Source organism: Entamoeba invadens, assembly GCF_000330505.1.
Source record: "Entamoeba invadens IP1 unplaced genomic scaffold scaff_1105074724775, whole genome shotgun sequence".
Lineage (NCBI taxonomy): Eukaryota > Evosea > Mastigamoebida > Endamoebidae > Entamoeba > Entamoeba invadens.
In genome coordinates, this window is record NW_004443536.1 from 214,433 (window position 1) to 232,069 (window position 17,637).

At 32.4% G+C, this 17,637-nt stretch overlaps 5 protein-coding genes across 5 annotated transcripts; 1 reads left to right on the forward strand and 4 right to left on the reverse strand.

Annotated features, from left to right (window-relative positions):
- Positions 1 to 560: 560 nt before the first annotated feature.
- EIN_398790 (protein TRANSPARENT TESTA GLABRA, putative) lies at positions 561 to 1,541 on the reverse strand (the record flags this gene model as incomplete). The annotated part of the gene is made up of 1 exon (XM_004258632.1): positions 561 to 1,541. The coding sequence occupies one exon, from the start codon at positions 1,539 to 1,541 to the stop codon at positions 561 to 563; it is 981 nt and encodes a 326-aa protein (XP_004258680.1).
- A 781-nt stretch (positions 1,542 to 2,322) lies between these two features.
- EIN_398800 (hypothetical protein) lies at positions 2,323 to 3,267 on the reverse strand (the record flags this gene model as incomplete). The annotated part of the gene is made up of 1 exon (XM_004258633.1): positions 2,323 to 3,267. One exon carries the CDS (start codon positions 3,265 to 3,267, stop codon positions 2,323 to 2,325), a length of 945 nt encoding a protein of 314 aa, XP_004258681.1.
- Positions 3,268 to 6,026: 2,759 nt separating this feature from the next.
- Positions 6,027 to 7,052, reverse strand: EIN_398810 (hypothetical protein; the record flags this gene model as incomplete). Its single annotated transcript, XM_004258634.1, has 2 exons — positions 6,027 to 6,190; positions 6,254 to 7,052. The coding sequence occupies 2 exons, from the start codon at positions 7,050 to 7,052 to the stop codon at positions 6,027 to 6,029; spliced, it is 963 nt and encodes a 320-aa protein (XP_004258682.1).
- A 240-nt stretch (positions 7,053 to 7,292) lies between these two features.
- EIN_398820 (hypothetical protein) lies at positions 7,293 to 10,810 on the forward strand (the record flags this gene model as incomplete). Its single annotated transcript, XM_004258635.1, has 5 exons — positions 7,293 to 7,407; positions 7,471 to 8,215; positions 8,316 to 9,195; positions 9,631 to 10,506; positions 10,631 to 10,810. The coding sequence occupies 5 exons, from the start codon at positions 7,293 to 7,295 to the stop codon at positions 10,808 to 10,810; spliced, it is 2,796 nt and encodes a 931-aa protein (XP_004258683.1).
- A 108-nt stretch (positions 10,811 to 10,918) lies between these two features.
- EIN_398830 (hypothetical protein) lies at positions 10,919 to 11,611 on the reverse strand (the record flags this gene model as incomplete). Its single annotated transcript, XM_004258636.1, has 1 exon — positions 10,919 to 11,611. The coding sequence occupies one exon, from the start codon at positions 11,609 to 11,611 to the stop codon at positions 10,919 to 10,921; it is 693 nt and encodes a 230-aa protein (XP_004258684.1).
- Between the last annotated feature and the right edge of the window lie 6,026 nt (positions 11,612 to 17,637).

Below are 17,637 nucleotides of genomic sequence, written 5' to 3' on the forward strand. Positions count from 1 at the left end.
ACCTATTAACCACATCACAACAATGACACTCATTTGATTAACTATATTAAATGGTCTGCCGGTTGGTTGATATCACTCGAGAATTCATCAGAGATGAATTACAAACTCCACATTTCTTGCTTTCCTTTTTTGGATGTATAATTTGGTTAAAAAGTAAAAAAATTTAAAAATAAAACAAAAAAATAATTATTTCGAAAAAAAAAGAAAAAAAAGCTATTGATTATAATTAAAAAACTAAATGTATAGTTAATTTTCTCCATCGTTAATTAAAAATCCGACTTTATATTAATTTTTTTCTATAATTTTATAATTATTTATTAATTAAATATTAAATAAAAAATAATAATATTTATTATAATGCAAATAAACTATAATTAAACTATATAGTTAAGTGAAATGAGAGGATAAGATTGAAAATGACGGAACAAATGGATTGAAAAGGCAGAAAAAGGGGAGTGAAATGTCGAAAAGTGCGTTGAAGAACTGAACGAGTCGATTGGCTAATGAATCACTTACTTGCGGACAGACGAACCAAACACAAATAATCAAGGATTAGTCACCTACACATGGAGATAATGCACAGAGCTACTCATGGCCGCCCCAATCCACTCCGGGTTTGCCTTTGACCAGCAGACGTCGTTTACTTCGCCCTCTGAAGAGAATTCAAGCAGCGAGTTTTCGTTTTGGTTTGTGGGCTTAATGACCCACACCATGACCTTCTTGTCAAGTGTGCCAATGCACAACTCATTTGCTGATGTTGTCGACCAATCGATGCAGCTGACTTGGTTTTGTGCTATTTTGAGTTGAGTCATCGGCTCAAATGGTTTTCTCGTGTCCATCACAACGACCCTGTCCCCAAACGACGAGAACGTCGCAATCCTTGTCGGATCACTCGAGCTCCACGACAGCTTCATCAGATCTGGAGCGTCGGGGCTTTGATAGAGAAGCATAGTGGGGTTGTCCATTCTTGTGTCATTAAGTTGCAACAACCCTTGCTCCGACGCGACACCGTAGATGTCAGGCGAATTCGGGCAGAATTTCATGTCGAATATTTGCTTTTTCGTTTTAATTGTACATGTCATCTGCCTTGTTTCAACGTTCCACACAGAGCACGTGTTATCCAAGTACCAGGTGCAGAGAAGGTCTGGGTTTTGGTGACACCAATCAAACCCACAAGATGGAAGTGGGCATTTGGGGTGATACATTGTCTCGAGTAATCCGACGTCGTTCGAAGTTGAGACTGAGAAAATTCGGAGCCCGTCACCAGAAGTTACAAAAATGTCGTTGTTTGAGACGGGCTTTGGTGTGAAGTGTGCTGCAGTTGGCGTGAACGGGAGGTCGTGGATTGCAGGCGACACGGTTTTGGTGATCGTATCGCTCTGCACGACGTACTGCAAAATATAGAGGTGCGACGTGATTGTGTCGGTAAATGTGGTGTAGAGGCACCGCAAAGGGACGGTGGGGAAGGACGACCAACTAATCGACATGACCGGTGACTGGGTCATGAAACTCATGTGGCCTTGCTTCGGCTGGACTGACATAACGTTTTCTTTTTTGAGATTCTCTGAGGAACTTTTTATATAAAACACGGGCTCCCCATGTATCAATTCACCCGGACGTGACGTATGTTGCAATCCCGACATAATACACAATTTAAACGCGATATACGCACATTTCATATTTTTTAGAATCCAAAAAGAGAAAACCCAAAACTTTTAGTGCTCACACGTCATTGAAAAAATGCTGCAGATTCTGTCTTTTTTATTTTTTGAAACCCTTTTTTCAAATCATTCCACCGCCTTTATTCCAGCTGCTTGTCCGGGAAAAAATATATTATTATAAATCATTAAACAACCATTAATTAATTATAACACACCACATTTCAAAATTTAACTTATAAATTATCCGTTTTTCCCGACATTTTGGCTATATAACTCGTTCCAACCTCCTCAACAAAAACAAAAATAGATACGTTCTTTTTTCAAAAATACATGAACTTCTTGTGGGTTGAACCAGTTTATTCATTACTAAACTATTCTTTTTATTTCAGATAAATTGCTTTTTTAACATACTAGTCTTACTTGTTCTAAAAACTATACTTTTTTTGTTTCTAATTCAGGATCTTAACAATTATTTCTTGAAAAATATTTGAAAAATACCATCAATTGCGTTGAAAAAATTGCTTTTTATAATTTATGATCGTTTTTATTTAATTGTTCTTTTCTTATTACAAATTAACAACAAAAAATATATTGTTTCAAAAAATAATATCTTGAATGGTTTACAAAGTAAGAAAATATAGTAAAAGCATGAAATAAAAAATTAGAGTTGGCCTAGCGTCTTTCGGACTTGTGGCTGTTGGACCGTCTGAGTTTTTGGCTTTGACGCAAGAGAGTCGATCGTGAGCACCGAGAAGTCGATCCCCTTGAACTTCTCCGTTTCGACTTTCCCATCGAGGTTTCTTGGTCTTTGTTCGTCAAACACAAACGAGTCGTTCTGGTTTGTTGGAACACCCGCACTGACACTCTGTGGAACTGGCTTTTGGTCGAAACTAAAAACACCATACTGTTGGGTTGGCTGGGTTTGTTGGGGCAACACATCGGGGAATGGTCTCACGTTTTGTATTGGCATAGTGTTGGCTGGTTGTTGTGTTGGCTTCATGCCAAGCAAATCAAAGGCGTCGAGCTTTGGCTTTTCGTTTATTCTCTGGTCTGGTCTCTGTGCCGGTGACACAGTCTTTTTGACTGGCTTTGCAAGGGTGTTTTTGGTTGAGTTTGGGGCCGAAATAACTTTACATGAAACTGACGCACTTCTTGGTCTCTGGTCAAGTACATCAAACACATTTTGCCCGGTTTGATATCTTGGGGAAACCAATGGGTCATCTCTTTTTTGCGGGACGGGGTTTGTCTTCTCTGATCGGTCAGATGTTATTTCCGAAGACTCTGTATCGTCGCTCTCTTTAAGAACAATTGACGCCAACTCGACCTTCTTTCTCTCTTCGTGTTTTTCGGTAATGGAAGTTTTGTAGTCCAAAGAAACTGTTGCCTCGTTCAAAAGCTCGTTCTTCTCTTTGTCTGGAGCATTCCTCTTTTTGTCAAGAAGGTTCTCGTCGCTGATCAGTTCGCTGAGTGCAATTGATCGTTCTCGGATATTAACACCAACATCAGCCCCAGTGGATTCCTTGATCTTTTGGAATGAGTGGAGTGTTTTAACCTCAATGGCTCTTCTCTTAATAAGTTCCACAGCCTCCGGTGATCCATTAACCATAACAAAGTACAACAATAGGAGCGACTTGTATATGTGTCTCCAATACTTTCCGTCATCTCCAAGCCTCTTAAGGAGCGCGTCAATCACGATTCGACAATCGCTGTATGTCAGTCACTGCTCGATTTTCTCGCCTTAAAAGTGTTCTCATTCCGCCGCCTCTCAATCTCGTTCTGCATTTTATGATTTTAAAAACAAACGATTGAAAAGTGAGTGAACAGATTGTTTTGTATTGGTCTGGTCTTGGTCCATAAGTCGAGTGGCTTGTGCACTGTTTTATGTATTTGAGGACCTGTGCTTCGGTTTTGAAGAAAGTCCTATCTGTTAAAATTGTGATACAACTCAGAATCTCAAGTTTTGAAAGGAACAAACATCTCCTTTGTTTGATATATGAGTTTGGGTACTCTTTTTTTTATTGTCTTTCTTTCGTTTTGTTCGTTGAATACATTTTTTACTATATTGATATGATTTTTTATAGTAGTTTTAATAATTCATTCTGTTTTACTTTGCTTCCATTTTTGGAATCATGATGTTAATCGAATTATCCCACAATTACAGTAAATAATCTTCTATAATTGATAAACAAAAAATGGACTTTGACTGACCAAAAACGTGGAATTTAGAATTGCTATTGGAATGTATAGTTTAATTTACTATTGTGGGAGTATAATCCTTTTGTGTGGAAATTGCAAGTATAGTAAAAAATAGATATTATTGATGATATTTATAGTTTTTATTTATTAATCCCAAAAAATAAAAATTTAATTAGGAAAAAAAAAATAAGATTGCAAAAATGATAAAATGACGGTTTTGCAGAACGATGGCTCAGTTAAGTCGCGAAAAAACGGGAAACCCTGATGAGAATTCGACAAATCAACAATGATAATAGTCTGGCGAAAACACAGCTCCCATCAATTCGCGTGTTTCTTGGGATGATCACGGAAGAAGAATGGCTTAAAGAACTGCAGAGGGCTCTGACCAAAAAAAATTTGAAGACAGCGCGGATGACGAAACTCAAGTCGAAACAGATCGATGATCATACGAGAAAGTGGATTGACTCAATTACACTTCCAAAGCGAATTAGAGCTCTATCGATTGGGAGCAAACCCATCGACATACCACCATCATATCACCCAGATGACCCTGAAGAATGAAAAGTTTAAAACAATTACATTCAAATCTTTGGTGAATGGGTTTGAAAAAGATAAAATCACTCACTATCTAATAGTTATAATTCTAACAAAAAGAGATGTGTAATGTATCTTTATTTATTTAATGAGGTGTCGACGCAAAGAAAAATTCAAATTATCATTTTTATTTGATTAAAAATAATTAGAACAAACTTTTTAATTCAAACATTGTGAAATGCCAATTCGACTAATTAGAATTAAGTAACAACGATAAAAACAAGGAAAACCGAATTTAATTGTGCAATTAAAACTAAATCCTAGATACTTTACATTTGTAATATCTGAATTTTAATAGAAATTAAATTTCTATTCAATAAAAATGGTTCAAAATTACATTTTTACAACTTCATGAAGTGAATTGCCTTTTTGAACACTACTTTTTTCCTTAAGTAATTGTGTGTAAAGAATGGCAATTTGGCATGAAAAAAGATTTTTTAATATATGGTAATTGCATGGATACACTATAATATAACTTATCTTTGTTGTGGTAAGAAGTTAAACAGTACTTTGAAGAGTGTTTTTTCAAAAAAGTAAAAGAAAATGACAATGAAGTTGGTTATGAATTCACTTAAAAACTCTGTTTTAAAGATAATAGAATTTTATTTATGATTCATATTTTCATAAGTAATTGATTTATGTCATATATATAACCCCCAAAACAACGATTGAATTATCTCAAAACAACTCTTTCAGTTTTCTATTTCGCATGGAAAGCATCTTTGAGTCAACTCACCTATAACCATCTCAAGTGCAAAGACTGCCGCAGCACACTCAGTCTCTCCAACTTGTCCATCGTTCTTGTTTGGAGTCAGCTTGATATTGGCGTACCTCTGTTTTGTCTTTTCGACAATTTGCCTGATGTCATCTTTAGTCAGACTGCCGTCCAACTTCATCATCTCAAAGGTACCTCGCAGAATCTCCATGTACGATTTTAAAAAATCGTTCCACTCTGGTCGTGTCACGACAACGAGCATTATTTTGTGTTTTATTTTTTGCCCTTAAGTGTGTTATCGTTCCACATTTCTCAATCTCAAACATACAACGACAAAATAAAAACCTTGACAGAACGAAAGAACATTTAAACGCAAAAAATGGAGGATTTGGAGAATAAAAATAAAAATGAACAAGTCACAGTTGTATGACGTGGGTTATCGAGAAGTAAAAGAAGTATGTGCACACGCCAACGATCATCCCAAGCTTTACATGTACCGATACGCTACTCCACAGCTGTTTGTCAATCCATATTCACGCAGTGTTAATCTACAAACGAATAGAACTGAAGGCAACCCGGCAAAAAGTGAAAATATCATTCCAAGAAACATCTCAAGATTTTCATTTTCCGTCGCTTGACGTCAGTCGCTCCCGTGGAATCAAAACAAACAAATTGCGCTGTTGAGGTCACCGAACCACTGTTCAAGAATAGTGGTATACATCCCTTGGATGTTGATCTCGCTCCTCATCGGTTTGTTGATTTGCTTTTTGAGATTTTTGTTTTTGGCTTTGGCTCACACTTTGAGTTTATAATTGTAAGAAAATCAGAAAAAAGAACCGAAACCAATTCAACATAATCAATTAATCGTCGGGAATGATCTCCTCCCCATTTCCAATGCATGAGTAACACATCCCCCAGTTTCTGAAGTAAATCCTCCATCGAACCATCAACGAGACGTCCTTAGCGTAATATAAACAATTCATAAACCCAAGCAATGGGATTGTAAAGCAGTGGATGTACTTCACTTGGTATGGCTACTTTGTCAGCACCGCACATTATCACATCACGAAAGAAATAAAGAAATAACAAACCACTTGAATGTCGTCGCCGAAGAGAGGGACAAGTCTGTCGATGAAAGGAATCAGCCAACACGCGATATACAACAACGGGTATATTGCCATCTTTCTGATGAGTGAGATGACCCTTCCGTTGAGTCCATTTTCATAGTCAAGTTTTGCAAACAAATGCCGCAACTTCAGATTCTTGTCTGAAACGACGAGTTGGATGATGACAGCGATATATATAACAAATACGATGACTGCTACAATAGCGACAACAATATAAAGAGTGAAAAAGTCCCAATACTTGTTAGTCGTTGTGCACCAGACTTCACTCATTCCATAGTCGTCGATGGGGATAATAGATAAGACGAGACTTGAACCCCACACAAAGATATTTGAAATGACAAAGTAATTTTTTTTGATGAACGTGTTTTGGACAAAATAGGAAATCCCAATGTGAACGGCTATTGCTAAAACCCAAAAACACTGCGATAGATCTGTAAACTGCATCACTGCTGCAAAAAACTTGCACGTGTTATCAGCTACCATTTGAGACATTTGCAAGATAAAAAGAGTCGCTAGAACTACACATTGGTTCACAAAAGAACAACATAATAAACAAAATATCATTTGGTGAGATATACCCTTTGCTAAGAGCCGAAGATACACCATCGAATACGCTACAAATAAAGTACTTATTAATGAGAGAGAAGATGTCAACGTGTTCTCTACTAACAGAGCAATCGTCTGCGACAAATTAAGCGCCTCAGTGGCGCTGGCCGTCATCACATGAAACACAAAAAGAAGAAGCAAAACCTTCGACATATTTATCAACAAAATTTATTAGTTCTTCTTTGCAACAATAGAAGTGGAATTGTTTTTTGGATACCATTTGGGTTTTGAAAATTATTTTAAGAAAAAATGTTTTTTTAATTGTTTTTAAAAACGTTTTTTAAATGTTTTTTAAATATTTAAAAAAATTGTTTTTTTATTTTTTTTTAATGTTTTTAAAATGTTTTTAAGAAGAAAAAAGCTCCAAGACATGAACTTGTTATTGTTATTGTCATGAACAACATCACAAAATACGATTATTGGACAGATCCCATCGATATTCAATGTTTAAAAGGAGTTGTCAAGAACTTAGAAACGGCGCCAAACGTCTCATTTCGTTGTGTTGAGAGTTTGCTTTTATCATTTTTTATTATTTTATACATATAAGATGAACAGTGGTGTGACTATAAAGCAATGTACTACAACCACCACCTTGGAGGTGTGTTTAAAGATTTTGAAAATGTGAGCGACAAGCTTGGGGAGTGGAGTTTAAATATGTTGGTTCTTCTTTGGTTCCACATATGTCGGAACGAAGTGACGGTGACGCAAAACGAGCAATTTCTTATTTGGCTTTCTAAACACCAAATTTCACCGATTTTAACAGAAGCCCTGGAGGTTAGTTCGACCACAGTGGTCGAAATCGACAATTTGGAAACATTCGCTAAGTTTTGTGAAGCTCTTCCAAACGCCGAGAAGAGCTCGCTGATTGTCTTTTTCGACGAAATTCCAGAACAGGACATAAAGTCAATATGCAACTGTCGAACACTTTTATTAACGTCAAAAGTGCCAACATCTCAATGTCTTTACGCGACTGTTGGAGACACATTTTGGACATCGACCGACAGTCTCATCAACAAAGTTGGTTATTTCGTTAATTATATACTCTCTGCCATCGAGGGAAAGGTAATAACACCGATGGAGACTGAAAGTGATTCTGTCGAGAAGCCGGAAATAATGTGGAAAGAGGAGGCAGTTATTGTGAAGCGTGCCGACGCGCTGGGAGAATTCGCTGCAACGTTTACTGGTACACCAAAGGAGATTAACTGTGTCTTTAACGGCAAAGTGTATCAAATGCCGATCCAAAGCCCCCTCCACCTTACTGTTGAAATTCCGAAAATCAATAAGTCCCTTGTCGGAGAGTATTTGTTATCTTTTCTGTTTGTTTGTTTTGATCACTTTAATAATTAATTTACTAATAAATAATTAATAAATTATTAATACCACCACTCATCACCATAAAAAGTGACTAACACGCAGTGGTGGAGATTCCATCCACATTCAAATTGTGCCTGGAGATATGAAGACGCACAATGCGTCATTCTCACCGACAATCCACGCTGGGTCTGTTCAGACGATTGTTCTGAAATGCTTTGACTTTTTAAAGAACATCACTTCCATCGGTGAAGTGTCGATGGAGCTCCTGTACAACACTCAGCGCATGATCCTTGCTGTTGAGAATAGTCTAGAGGGGTACATCAGCTGTACTCCAGTGTTGTACAGCACTGGGGAATATGAGATAGAGATACTGAACAAGAAAACGATCCTCGACAAAGTCGTCTTTACTGTTCTACCTGAGAAGGTCGACTGGTCCAAAACAAAAATGTTTGATGAGAAGGGCAATGAGGATCTTGATGTGATCATCGCCGAAATAGACGTACCTTCAAAACACACCATCGCACTCTTCGACCGGTTTAACAACCCCGTTGAAGAGAAGTTCGAGGTAAAGGTGACAGGAGGAATGACTGAAGAAAAAAACGTGGTGGTGACGGGGAGCATCAACCCTTTCGAGGTGTCTGTTGAACTCCTCTTTGACAATGTACGGTTGTATTACACAACGAAACAAGTGGTCGGTGTCCCCCGACGAGTCACGTCTGACCCATCTTCCACCACAACTGATTTCACTATTTTACTTGAGAAGTCAATCCCATGTGGCAGCCTTATGTGTGCTGTCATTCCGCAAAAGACATTCCGAATTGATGAGATTCAATCTCACATTTTTTTGAATCAAAAAAGAATTTCTGGAGTGGTTGTGCAGAACGAGAATGAGTGCAAGATTGTGGCCTGGTGTTATCAAATAGGAAAAGGAAGTCTTTTCGTCAAGATTGGTGAGATTGAGAAGACCGTAACGTTTGATGTTGTTTGTGAGGATGATTGTGTTTTGGTTTATTGATTGGTTATTAATTATTTTTAATTCAAAAATGGTTCATTTCTAGTTTATTTTTATTTTATTTTAATATTTTATTTATTATTTAAATATTAAAATATTATTATTTTAATATTTAATATAATATAAATATTATATATTTAATCCATATTGACTAGTAAATTTTTAATAAAAAATATGTAAATTTTTATTACCATTTTTTGTCCCAATCCATGATGATAATATTTCCATCCAATTTTTGTAATAAATTAAAAAATCATAAAAAATAAAAATAAAACGAAAAACAGCTTTTTTTCATAAGAAAAAATATAGTAAAATAATTATAAATAAATAGTACATACAATCCACAGAAGAAGAAATTGAAAAAAGAAAAAGACCGATAAAACTAGAAAATACGATATGTCGAAGACTGGAGCTACGCTCGAAATTGTTCAACACATCTTTTCTAAGGCGAATAGTATTGAGATGGGGACTGTGACGACCACTATTCGGGACGATGGCGAGTTATTAGAAGAATATCGGATCCAATTAATATTAAATCACATTTTGTTTGCCGGCATAGACGGACAATTTTCTAAAAGTACATCCCCCCGTCGCCGTGCTTCACCACGTGTCATTCCGCCACATCAATCTGATGTTGTTATTTTAGAGCGAGCAAAGGCCTTTGCCGTTCCATTAATCTCATCGATGAGGTATTCAGTGGTTGAGAATACAATTGCGTTTACTGGGATCTATGGTGTCCCCGTCGTGTCGTTACGGAATGGAGTTCCTGTATTAAAAGTTGTAGAAAAAATAGTTATAACGCGTGCGTCGGACCAATTTATAACGGAAACAAAACTCATCTTAAATAACGTCGAGAAATTTGAACACCCCATTCGAGCCATTCCGTACATCCCATTATTCGGGCAACCTCTCAAAGTCGTTATGGTCTGTCATCGACCTTTGGACGGGTTAAACGTCCCATACTTCTTATTTACAGCTATTCGATTCATCGAAAACTCATCAACGGAAGTCGAAGGCATTTTTAGACTCTCGGGCGACGCCGAGGAAATGAAAAAGATCCGAACGCGACTTGAAAACGCAGAGGAAGTCGATTGGTCAAGGTATTCAATTCACTCAATTACTAATATTATTAAACAATTCTTTCGAGAATTAATCGATGGATTGGTGTTACAGGAAGACGCTAAAAAGTTGTACAAAATCGTCGAAACGGAAAACTTCGAGGTGACTAAGTTGAAGAAAGAACTGAACACAATTTACCCCCCAACTAAGGATATATTAGACGTTTGTTTCCACCAATTTCAATCTCGGCATTGAGAGATGGTGAGATTGTTCTCATTTTTATAGTTATAAAAGAATAATTCAAATAACTATTCCAAATACTATATGAAGGAAAGTGACAAATCAGCTGTTCAGCCATTTGACAACAAAGATTGTCCAAAAACATCAAATAAACATGATGAATGAAAAGAACTTGATGATTTGTTTGACTCCATCTCTCAAAATCTCGCCACGTATTTTGTCAAATATACTCTTCAGACACGACCAACTCTTCGATCGGTTTCCTTCATCCCGCAATATAAGGTGACCTCTTTATATGTTAAATGTATCATATCTGTATATTTTTGTTATTCAAAATGTTTTTGTTTTTTTCACGCGCAAATTTTAAAAAATGGTATTAAAAATGTTATTCCAATTACGACCAATTTAAGGCATAGGTGATGGCCGTCGAAGAGAAGAGCACAGCCAAGTTGTCGTAGATTGGTGGTGAGATATATTCCATAACACACCCGACGACAGCCAGAATTGAAGAATTAAGGAAGAAGAATTTACTATAGAAATAGTAAGAGAATAGTAATTCACAGAGGAAACTACACAAGAGGAAAGCAAGAGTTCCTTCACGAGTTTTTCTTCCGAACGGAGCAGGTAAAGTGTTAGTGGAATAATAGCCGATTATGGCGGCCATCCCATCTCCAATAGCTAATATAAGAATTGGGAAAACGGCGTGTGGAGAATCCCAAAAGAGTAAGGACCAAAGTGCCACTAAAAATGAATAAAAGAAAGGCCCTTGAATTAACTCGTGTGGACTCCCCCCTCGTGACATTAACCCAGTCATTATTTTGGATAATTGTAATGTGGGAAAGGTATATGAAAATAACAGAAGAAGAGATACGGTGAATGGAAGGGAAGATGAGAGAATTCGACAAAGAATAGAATCGAGTGGATAGAAGGGAAGTGTTAGTAAGTATATTGGACCAGTTAATAAATGAATCATCTTGCGTGTCACCATTGGGTCTGAAATTAAAAATAACTTGAAGAGCATGATAAAAAGAATAAGTAGAAGTAATACACAATTCTGAGTAAGGTATGCTGTAAACGTAGACTCCATTTGACACGTTTTTGGAGTTTCGTTGGGTTTTTCTTTTGGCAGTTATAATTAATTTATTATTTTAAATCTAGTTTGGACAAAAGTAGAATACTATCCATCTAATCATTAGAATTATTTCCCATTCTAAATAGTTTTTGTTTTGACAGGGATGTGTTATAATTGGAGAAACTAACAAACTATAAATTTTGGGATGAAATTAATATGATCTTTTTATTAATATTTATTAATAATTTAAAGTATATATATTAGAAAGAGTAGAAAAAAATAAATGATGCCAAAAAAATGAATAAGAAAATGGAATTGTAAAAATAGGAAAATGGAATTGTAAAATAAGTAACAGAGTTTGATTACTAAAGTTATCTAGAATAGACATCGTGCCCGTTACCATATTTAGCATCAAAAATGCAACGTAATAGCCAATGTTTAATTTTGCCGTGATAATACTTTGAAATAATCAATTGGTAAAATAGAGGTTATTATGTGTTTTTAATTTTACGTGTTTTCATAATAATTAATGATGCTAATTTAAAAAAATTTTATTCCAAAAATGAAATAACAATAAAAAATGATACTTTTAAGACATTATGAGTTTATTTACCAAAAAAAACAAAAAAAAAATAAATTATTTAGAGTTCATATAAAACAAAACAGTTTTTATTTTCAAAAAAATAATTGAAACAAAAAAAGAAAAATGGCAATATTTTATTATAATAAATAATGAAAAAAAACATTAAAAATATAACATTTTATTTTCTTTATAAAAATTAACAATCATTATTTATTAAATTATTCATTTTTGTATATTTGTTATTTAAAACTCAAAAAAAAACAAACAATGAAAACCAGTATAGTTAATGAAAAGTGGTATCAAAAATACTATACTCCTTTTTCCACACGCGATACTTGTTGTTATTGTCTCTTCTGTGGTACACAGATCACTTGTTCTCTAAAAAATGGACCACATTCAATGACTCGGCACCTTTTTGAATTTCATATCGACAAACTTAAATCACACGAAAAGGACCATCTTCTTAAATGTGAGAATAATGTCGACCCACATACTTGGGCTTTTTTAAAGCTGTTGTTGAAATTTTTCATTTCAGCATCTATTCCACTCAGCCACTTTGACAATCCATGTCTCGCCGATTTACTACACTTTTTTGAACCCGAACTACATCTTTACTCGACGAGAACAATGACGGAAATATTTCTAGATAAAATTTTCAATGAAAAAATCAACTTACAAAACCAGTTTAACAACAATATTGATCCATTGAAGTCATATGTCACAACTGATTTTGCATCAAAGTTTGGTAAAAATTTTATAGTTGTGACTTTAAGATCTTCAACGGAGGACTTTGAGTGTATTGATGAATTGTTGGAATTGGGTGAATTTATGGGTCGTCACAAATCCGCTGCAATAGCAAATGGAGTGAAATGTATTCTTGAAAGAAACAATATTCAAAATAAACTATTTGCGATAAACACAGATAATGGAAGTTCAAATAATCAATTAAACTCACTTTGTGAAAATAAACTAACCTGTGTAGTTCACACATCAAATTTGTTGTTCGGAGAAGTCACCAATACTTTTGTAAAATTCAGATCATTATTATTATTTTTAAATAAATTTTCAAAGGCGCTACAAATGTCACCAGAATTAACAGAAATGTTAAAGGAAAATTGTCAAGTTTCAAATGAAAAATATTGTACTGAAAAAACTTTTAGCCCCACTCGTTTTAATAGCTGTTTCCGAGTCTTTAAATGTCTGAAGCAAAATAAGGGGGCTCTGGTTAAATTGGGAACTATGTGTACGTTGACTGAAGATGATTGGAATATGATTGACTCAATATATTGTTTTACCGAGTCTTTAAACTCAATATATAATATGCTTTCTTCTGATAAATGTCCATCTTCAAAAGTAATTGATGAAATAACAAAATTGTGGGTTGTACTTAACCCAAAAACACTATGGGGAGAAGATGTTAGTGCGATGAATATTTTCGAAATAATGGAGCATTTTGATATAGAAAAAAAGTTTAATGAAAAAAAGGTTTTGAAAGCTCAACAAAGAAAAAAGAAAAAAGGTTCAAAATGAAGTAAAAAAAGAAGAGGCAATAATAACTAAATATAGAAACGAACAACTCAAAAAATTGGAAAAAAAAGAATAATAAAATGATTTATAGAAAAAAACAATTGAAAGATAAAAAAGGTCGAAACAAATGTTTTTGTGTTCGATGATCCAGACAATGGTGTTGTTAGTAGTGATGATTCAGAAAACCAAATTGAAAACCAAGATATTGATTACAACCAATCAAAAGAAGGAACAACTCCCGGCTGCACAAATTTTCAATGGAAAAGTTGTGCAGCAGAAGCTTTTATTTTTTCGATTCAAATCCATATTGAATGAAAATGCTACTTAATTCCTTGTTATCTTACGCCAAAATACCGAGTGAAACTACCAATAAGAATACAAGAAAATGTACGCGTGTTATTCTAACAAGAAGTCATGAAAGACTTGTTACAAGGCTTACCAATCAAGTCTGCGTTCAGGTTTTCAACATGTCAATACAATGTTGTTTCAAGTGATGCAACAACAGATGATATTTTACAAATAAAAATAAGAAAAGAAGTAGAAGAGTTTGAAAAAGAAAACGACACTCAAATGAACGCACTTCAATTTTGGAAAAAATGTCATCGAGATAATAAGTATGTGTTGCTACAAGGAACGGTTCGAAAATATCTATTTATCCCCCAACAAGTATTGATTCGGAAAGGGTTTTTAGTTTACTTAATTATGTTTTTGATAAAAAGAGAGCAAGACTTAATGCTTCTACAATAAGAAAACTTGTAATGTCGAAGAATGTAATAACAAAACAAATTGACAAAAATAAATCAGAAAAAAAGAAGGAAAATAAAACTCTTTGTCAAAAAAAGAAATTCGTTTGGAACATTTGGACCTCTAATTAAATTATATTAAAAGTAAATAAAGTTCAAATTGTTAAAACGATAAATTTAATATAATACTAAACAAGTTTATGTATGTTTAAGGTTTAGAAAATAACATGCGCAATCACATAATGTTATTGTTGTAGATAAACTTTAATATTCATAAAATGACTATAATTGTTAAAAACAATTACTAAACTTAATAAAATTAAAAAAATATCTTTATATGGTTTATACTATAATTTTTAATTTGTTAAATAGTTTAATTCTTTTGTTTGCTTTGGGGAGTTTTGTTTTATAAGAAAATATATTTTTATTTAATTAAAAAAACAAAAAATTTATTTTGGTTTTTTTAATTAAATGGAATTTCAAGTTTGTTGTTTGCGTTATTGTTTTGGGTATTTTTATGTTTTAAATCCGATTTATTTTAAACAATCATTTTTGTTATTTTCGAAGAAAGGAATCAAAAGGAAGAAAAAACAAATAACATTTTTTGAATGGCTGCAAAAAGCGGGCAAGTGTTATTTGAATTTTCCCGCGGCAATTGAGTTTATTGGGCCCAACAACCCCAAATTCTAGAAGACGGGCCCGATGTCTAATCTAGAATTATTTACTAAAGGTTGTTCATCCGTTTTTAGATGTTATGGCTATTAACTCACTTTTAAAACTCACTTGTCAAAAAATGACTCACTACTTCGCTTTTGACTCACTTTTAAAAAAGTAACTCACTTAAAAAATAATTTACTATTTCAATGGTTTTTTTTAATAATAAAATACAATTTCTTCAAAATAATAAAATATAGTTTTTATTTAAATTACTATATAAGTATCCACTCAATCAAAAACTTGACCATTTGGGCAAGTTTGCCAATTTATATCTGGATTGTGATGAAAAAAACAAAAACAAATAACATTTTGACTTACTTAAATTATTTTTGTTATTAAATAAAAGTTTTCATAAATGAAAATATTAAAAACAAATCGATTAATTGATTTAAAAAATACTCATTGTGTTCAATAATTATATCGTTGTCAACACGAAAGATATCCCCATACAAGTTCAACGAAGTGAATGTGTTGTTACACATTTGAATTTATTATATTACATTTTTAAAAAATGTATTAATTTTTGTTTTGAACAGTCAATAAAATATTAAATAAATAATAAATGAGTTATTTAACCAAAGATATTTGAATTTAACAAACAGTATTTTAAAGTAAAAACATTGAACAATATAAAACCAAAATAATGAAAATGTTTTTCGTCATCAAGAACAATTGAATACATTTGTCATAACCTAAACAACCGGTTTAATTGTTTATAAATTACAATAATACATACAATAAAACTACGAATAACAAAGACACAATAACAAGAAAGCATACTTTTATCACAAACACAACTTAATTTATAAATAATTAATCATGTTAAATAAAGATGTCGGAATAATAACTTATTAGAGTATATGATAAACACTACATTAAACAGCTGAGAACTTTTTATAACCAAAATATCATGTAAATTATTAATGACAACACAAACAATGAAAATAATAAATTGGGTTGTATTGATTAATTTCTATGATGAAATTAATTTAATTACTTTAATTATTTAAAAATGTGATTTAAAAAATAAAGTCGATTAAAATTTATGTATAACTTTACACGTTTTAAGTTGTCTCTAAGTTGTATACATTTTAATTAATTGAAAAAACAAAGTTAGTGCATTACAAAACCTTTGAATGTGTAAATAAAAAATAAACATTTGTTTAGATTTTTATTGATATGTTTTTGATAATATATTAAGAGATGAATAATTTAATTTCTGATTGGGGCTTATGTTTAATAATTGTGACATTACTTTTGTTCAATGAAAAATCTTTAAGAATTTGTCAAAGTATATTACTTTTTTATTAAGTCATTGCGTCGTTACCAACAAATATTATACAACAACTTTTTTAACAATTATATACAAGTGTTATATATTGTTTTATTTTTACTTAATTATCATAATATATTTTCTTCTCACAACACATAAAATGAAACCATTGTATTTCTTTAATATCTTAACAATTATAAAAGCAAAATAAAGACCAATTTAATTATTACTTGTTATTCTTTTTGTACTTCTTTTTTTGAATAAGTTGTTATTTTTCCTTTTTACCTTAAAAAAAGAAGTTCAAAAAGAATAATGATTTTATGAAAACAATTAATAAAAATTATTGTTTATTTTAAACTTTTATTAAAAATATAATACAATTTAAATAAAACATTAAAAATTTTAAATATGTAAATATGTAACCTTATACCAACAACGAAAATAATTCCACTAAATAAAATAATATGTATTTGTTTAGGCATAATAGAATTTTGGATTAAAATTTAAACAGATTTATACATTGAATATATCAAATTTGTTGTCCAATAGTTTATGACAAAATTGTACAACAACTCAAACCAATTTAATTTAAAATTTAAAATGTAAATTTTGTCAAATTTTTAATATTGATGTTTTGGATAATATTTGTACCAAATAAATTTTTCTTTACTATTTATTTCATTTTCTTTTTATAAGTATTATGAATATAGTTAATTATAGTTTATTTTTTTTAATAAATTTTACAAACTTTATATAGTTGTTAAACTATGGATATACTAAACAGTGTTTTTTATGAGTAAAGTCGACCAGAAAATTGTCGTACACCAGAAAATACTTGTACACTTCCTAAAATAGATTTGTGTACATAAATTACATTTTTTAAAGAAAAGTTAATAAAATTGTCTTTGTACTTTTCTCGATATAAGAAACAATTCGCAGCTGTTTTCAAATCATAAACATTGAACTTTTATTGAAATGTATAAAAAGATTCGTGCTGTTTAGAGAATCAATCATTCAATAAACCATTGATTAACTATTAAATTACAAATCATTTGTTTATTCCAAAATATAGGTGGTTTAATTAATGAAAAAGCGATAAATGTACTATATTCAATAATAAAATTTTAATACATTATTATAAAACAATTTGAAATAATAATGTTAATTAAAAAATGTTGTATTAAATTTAATAATATAT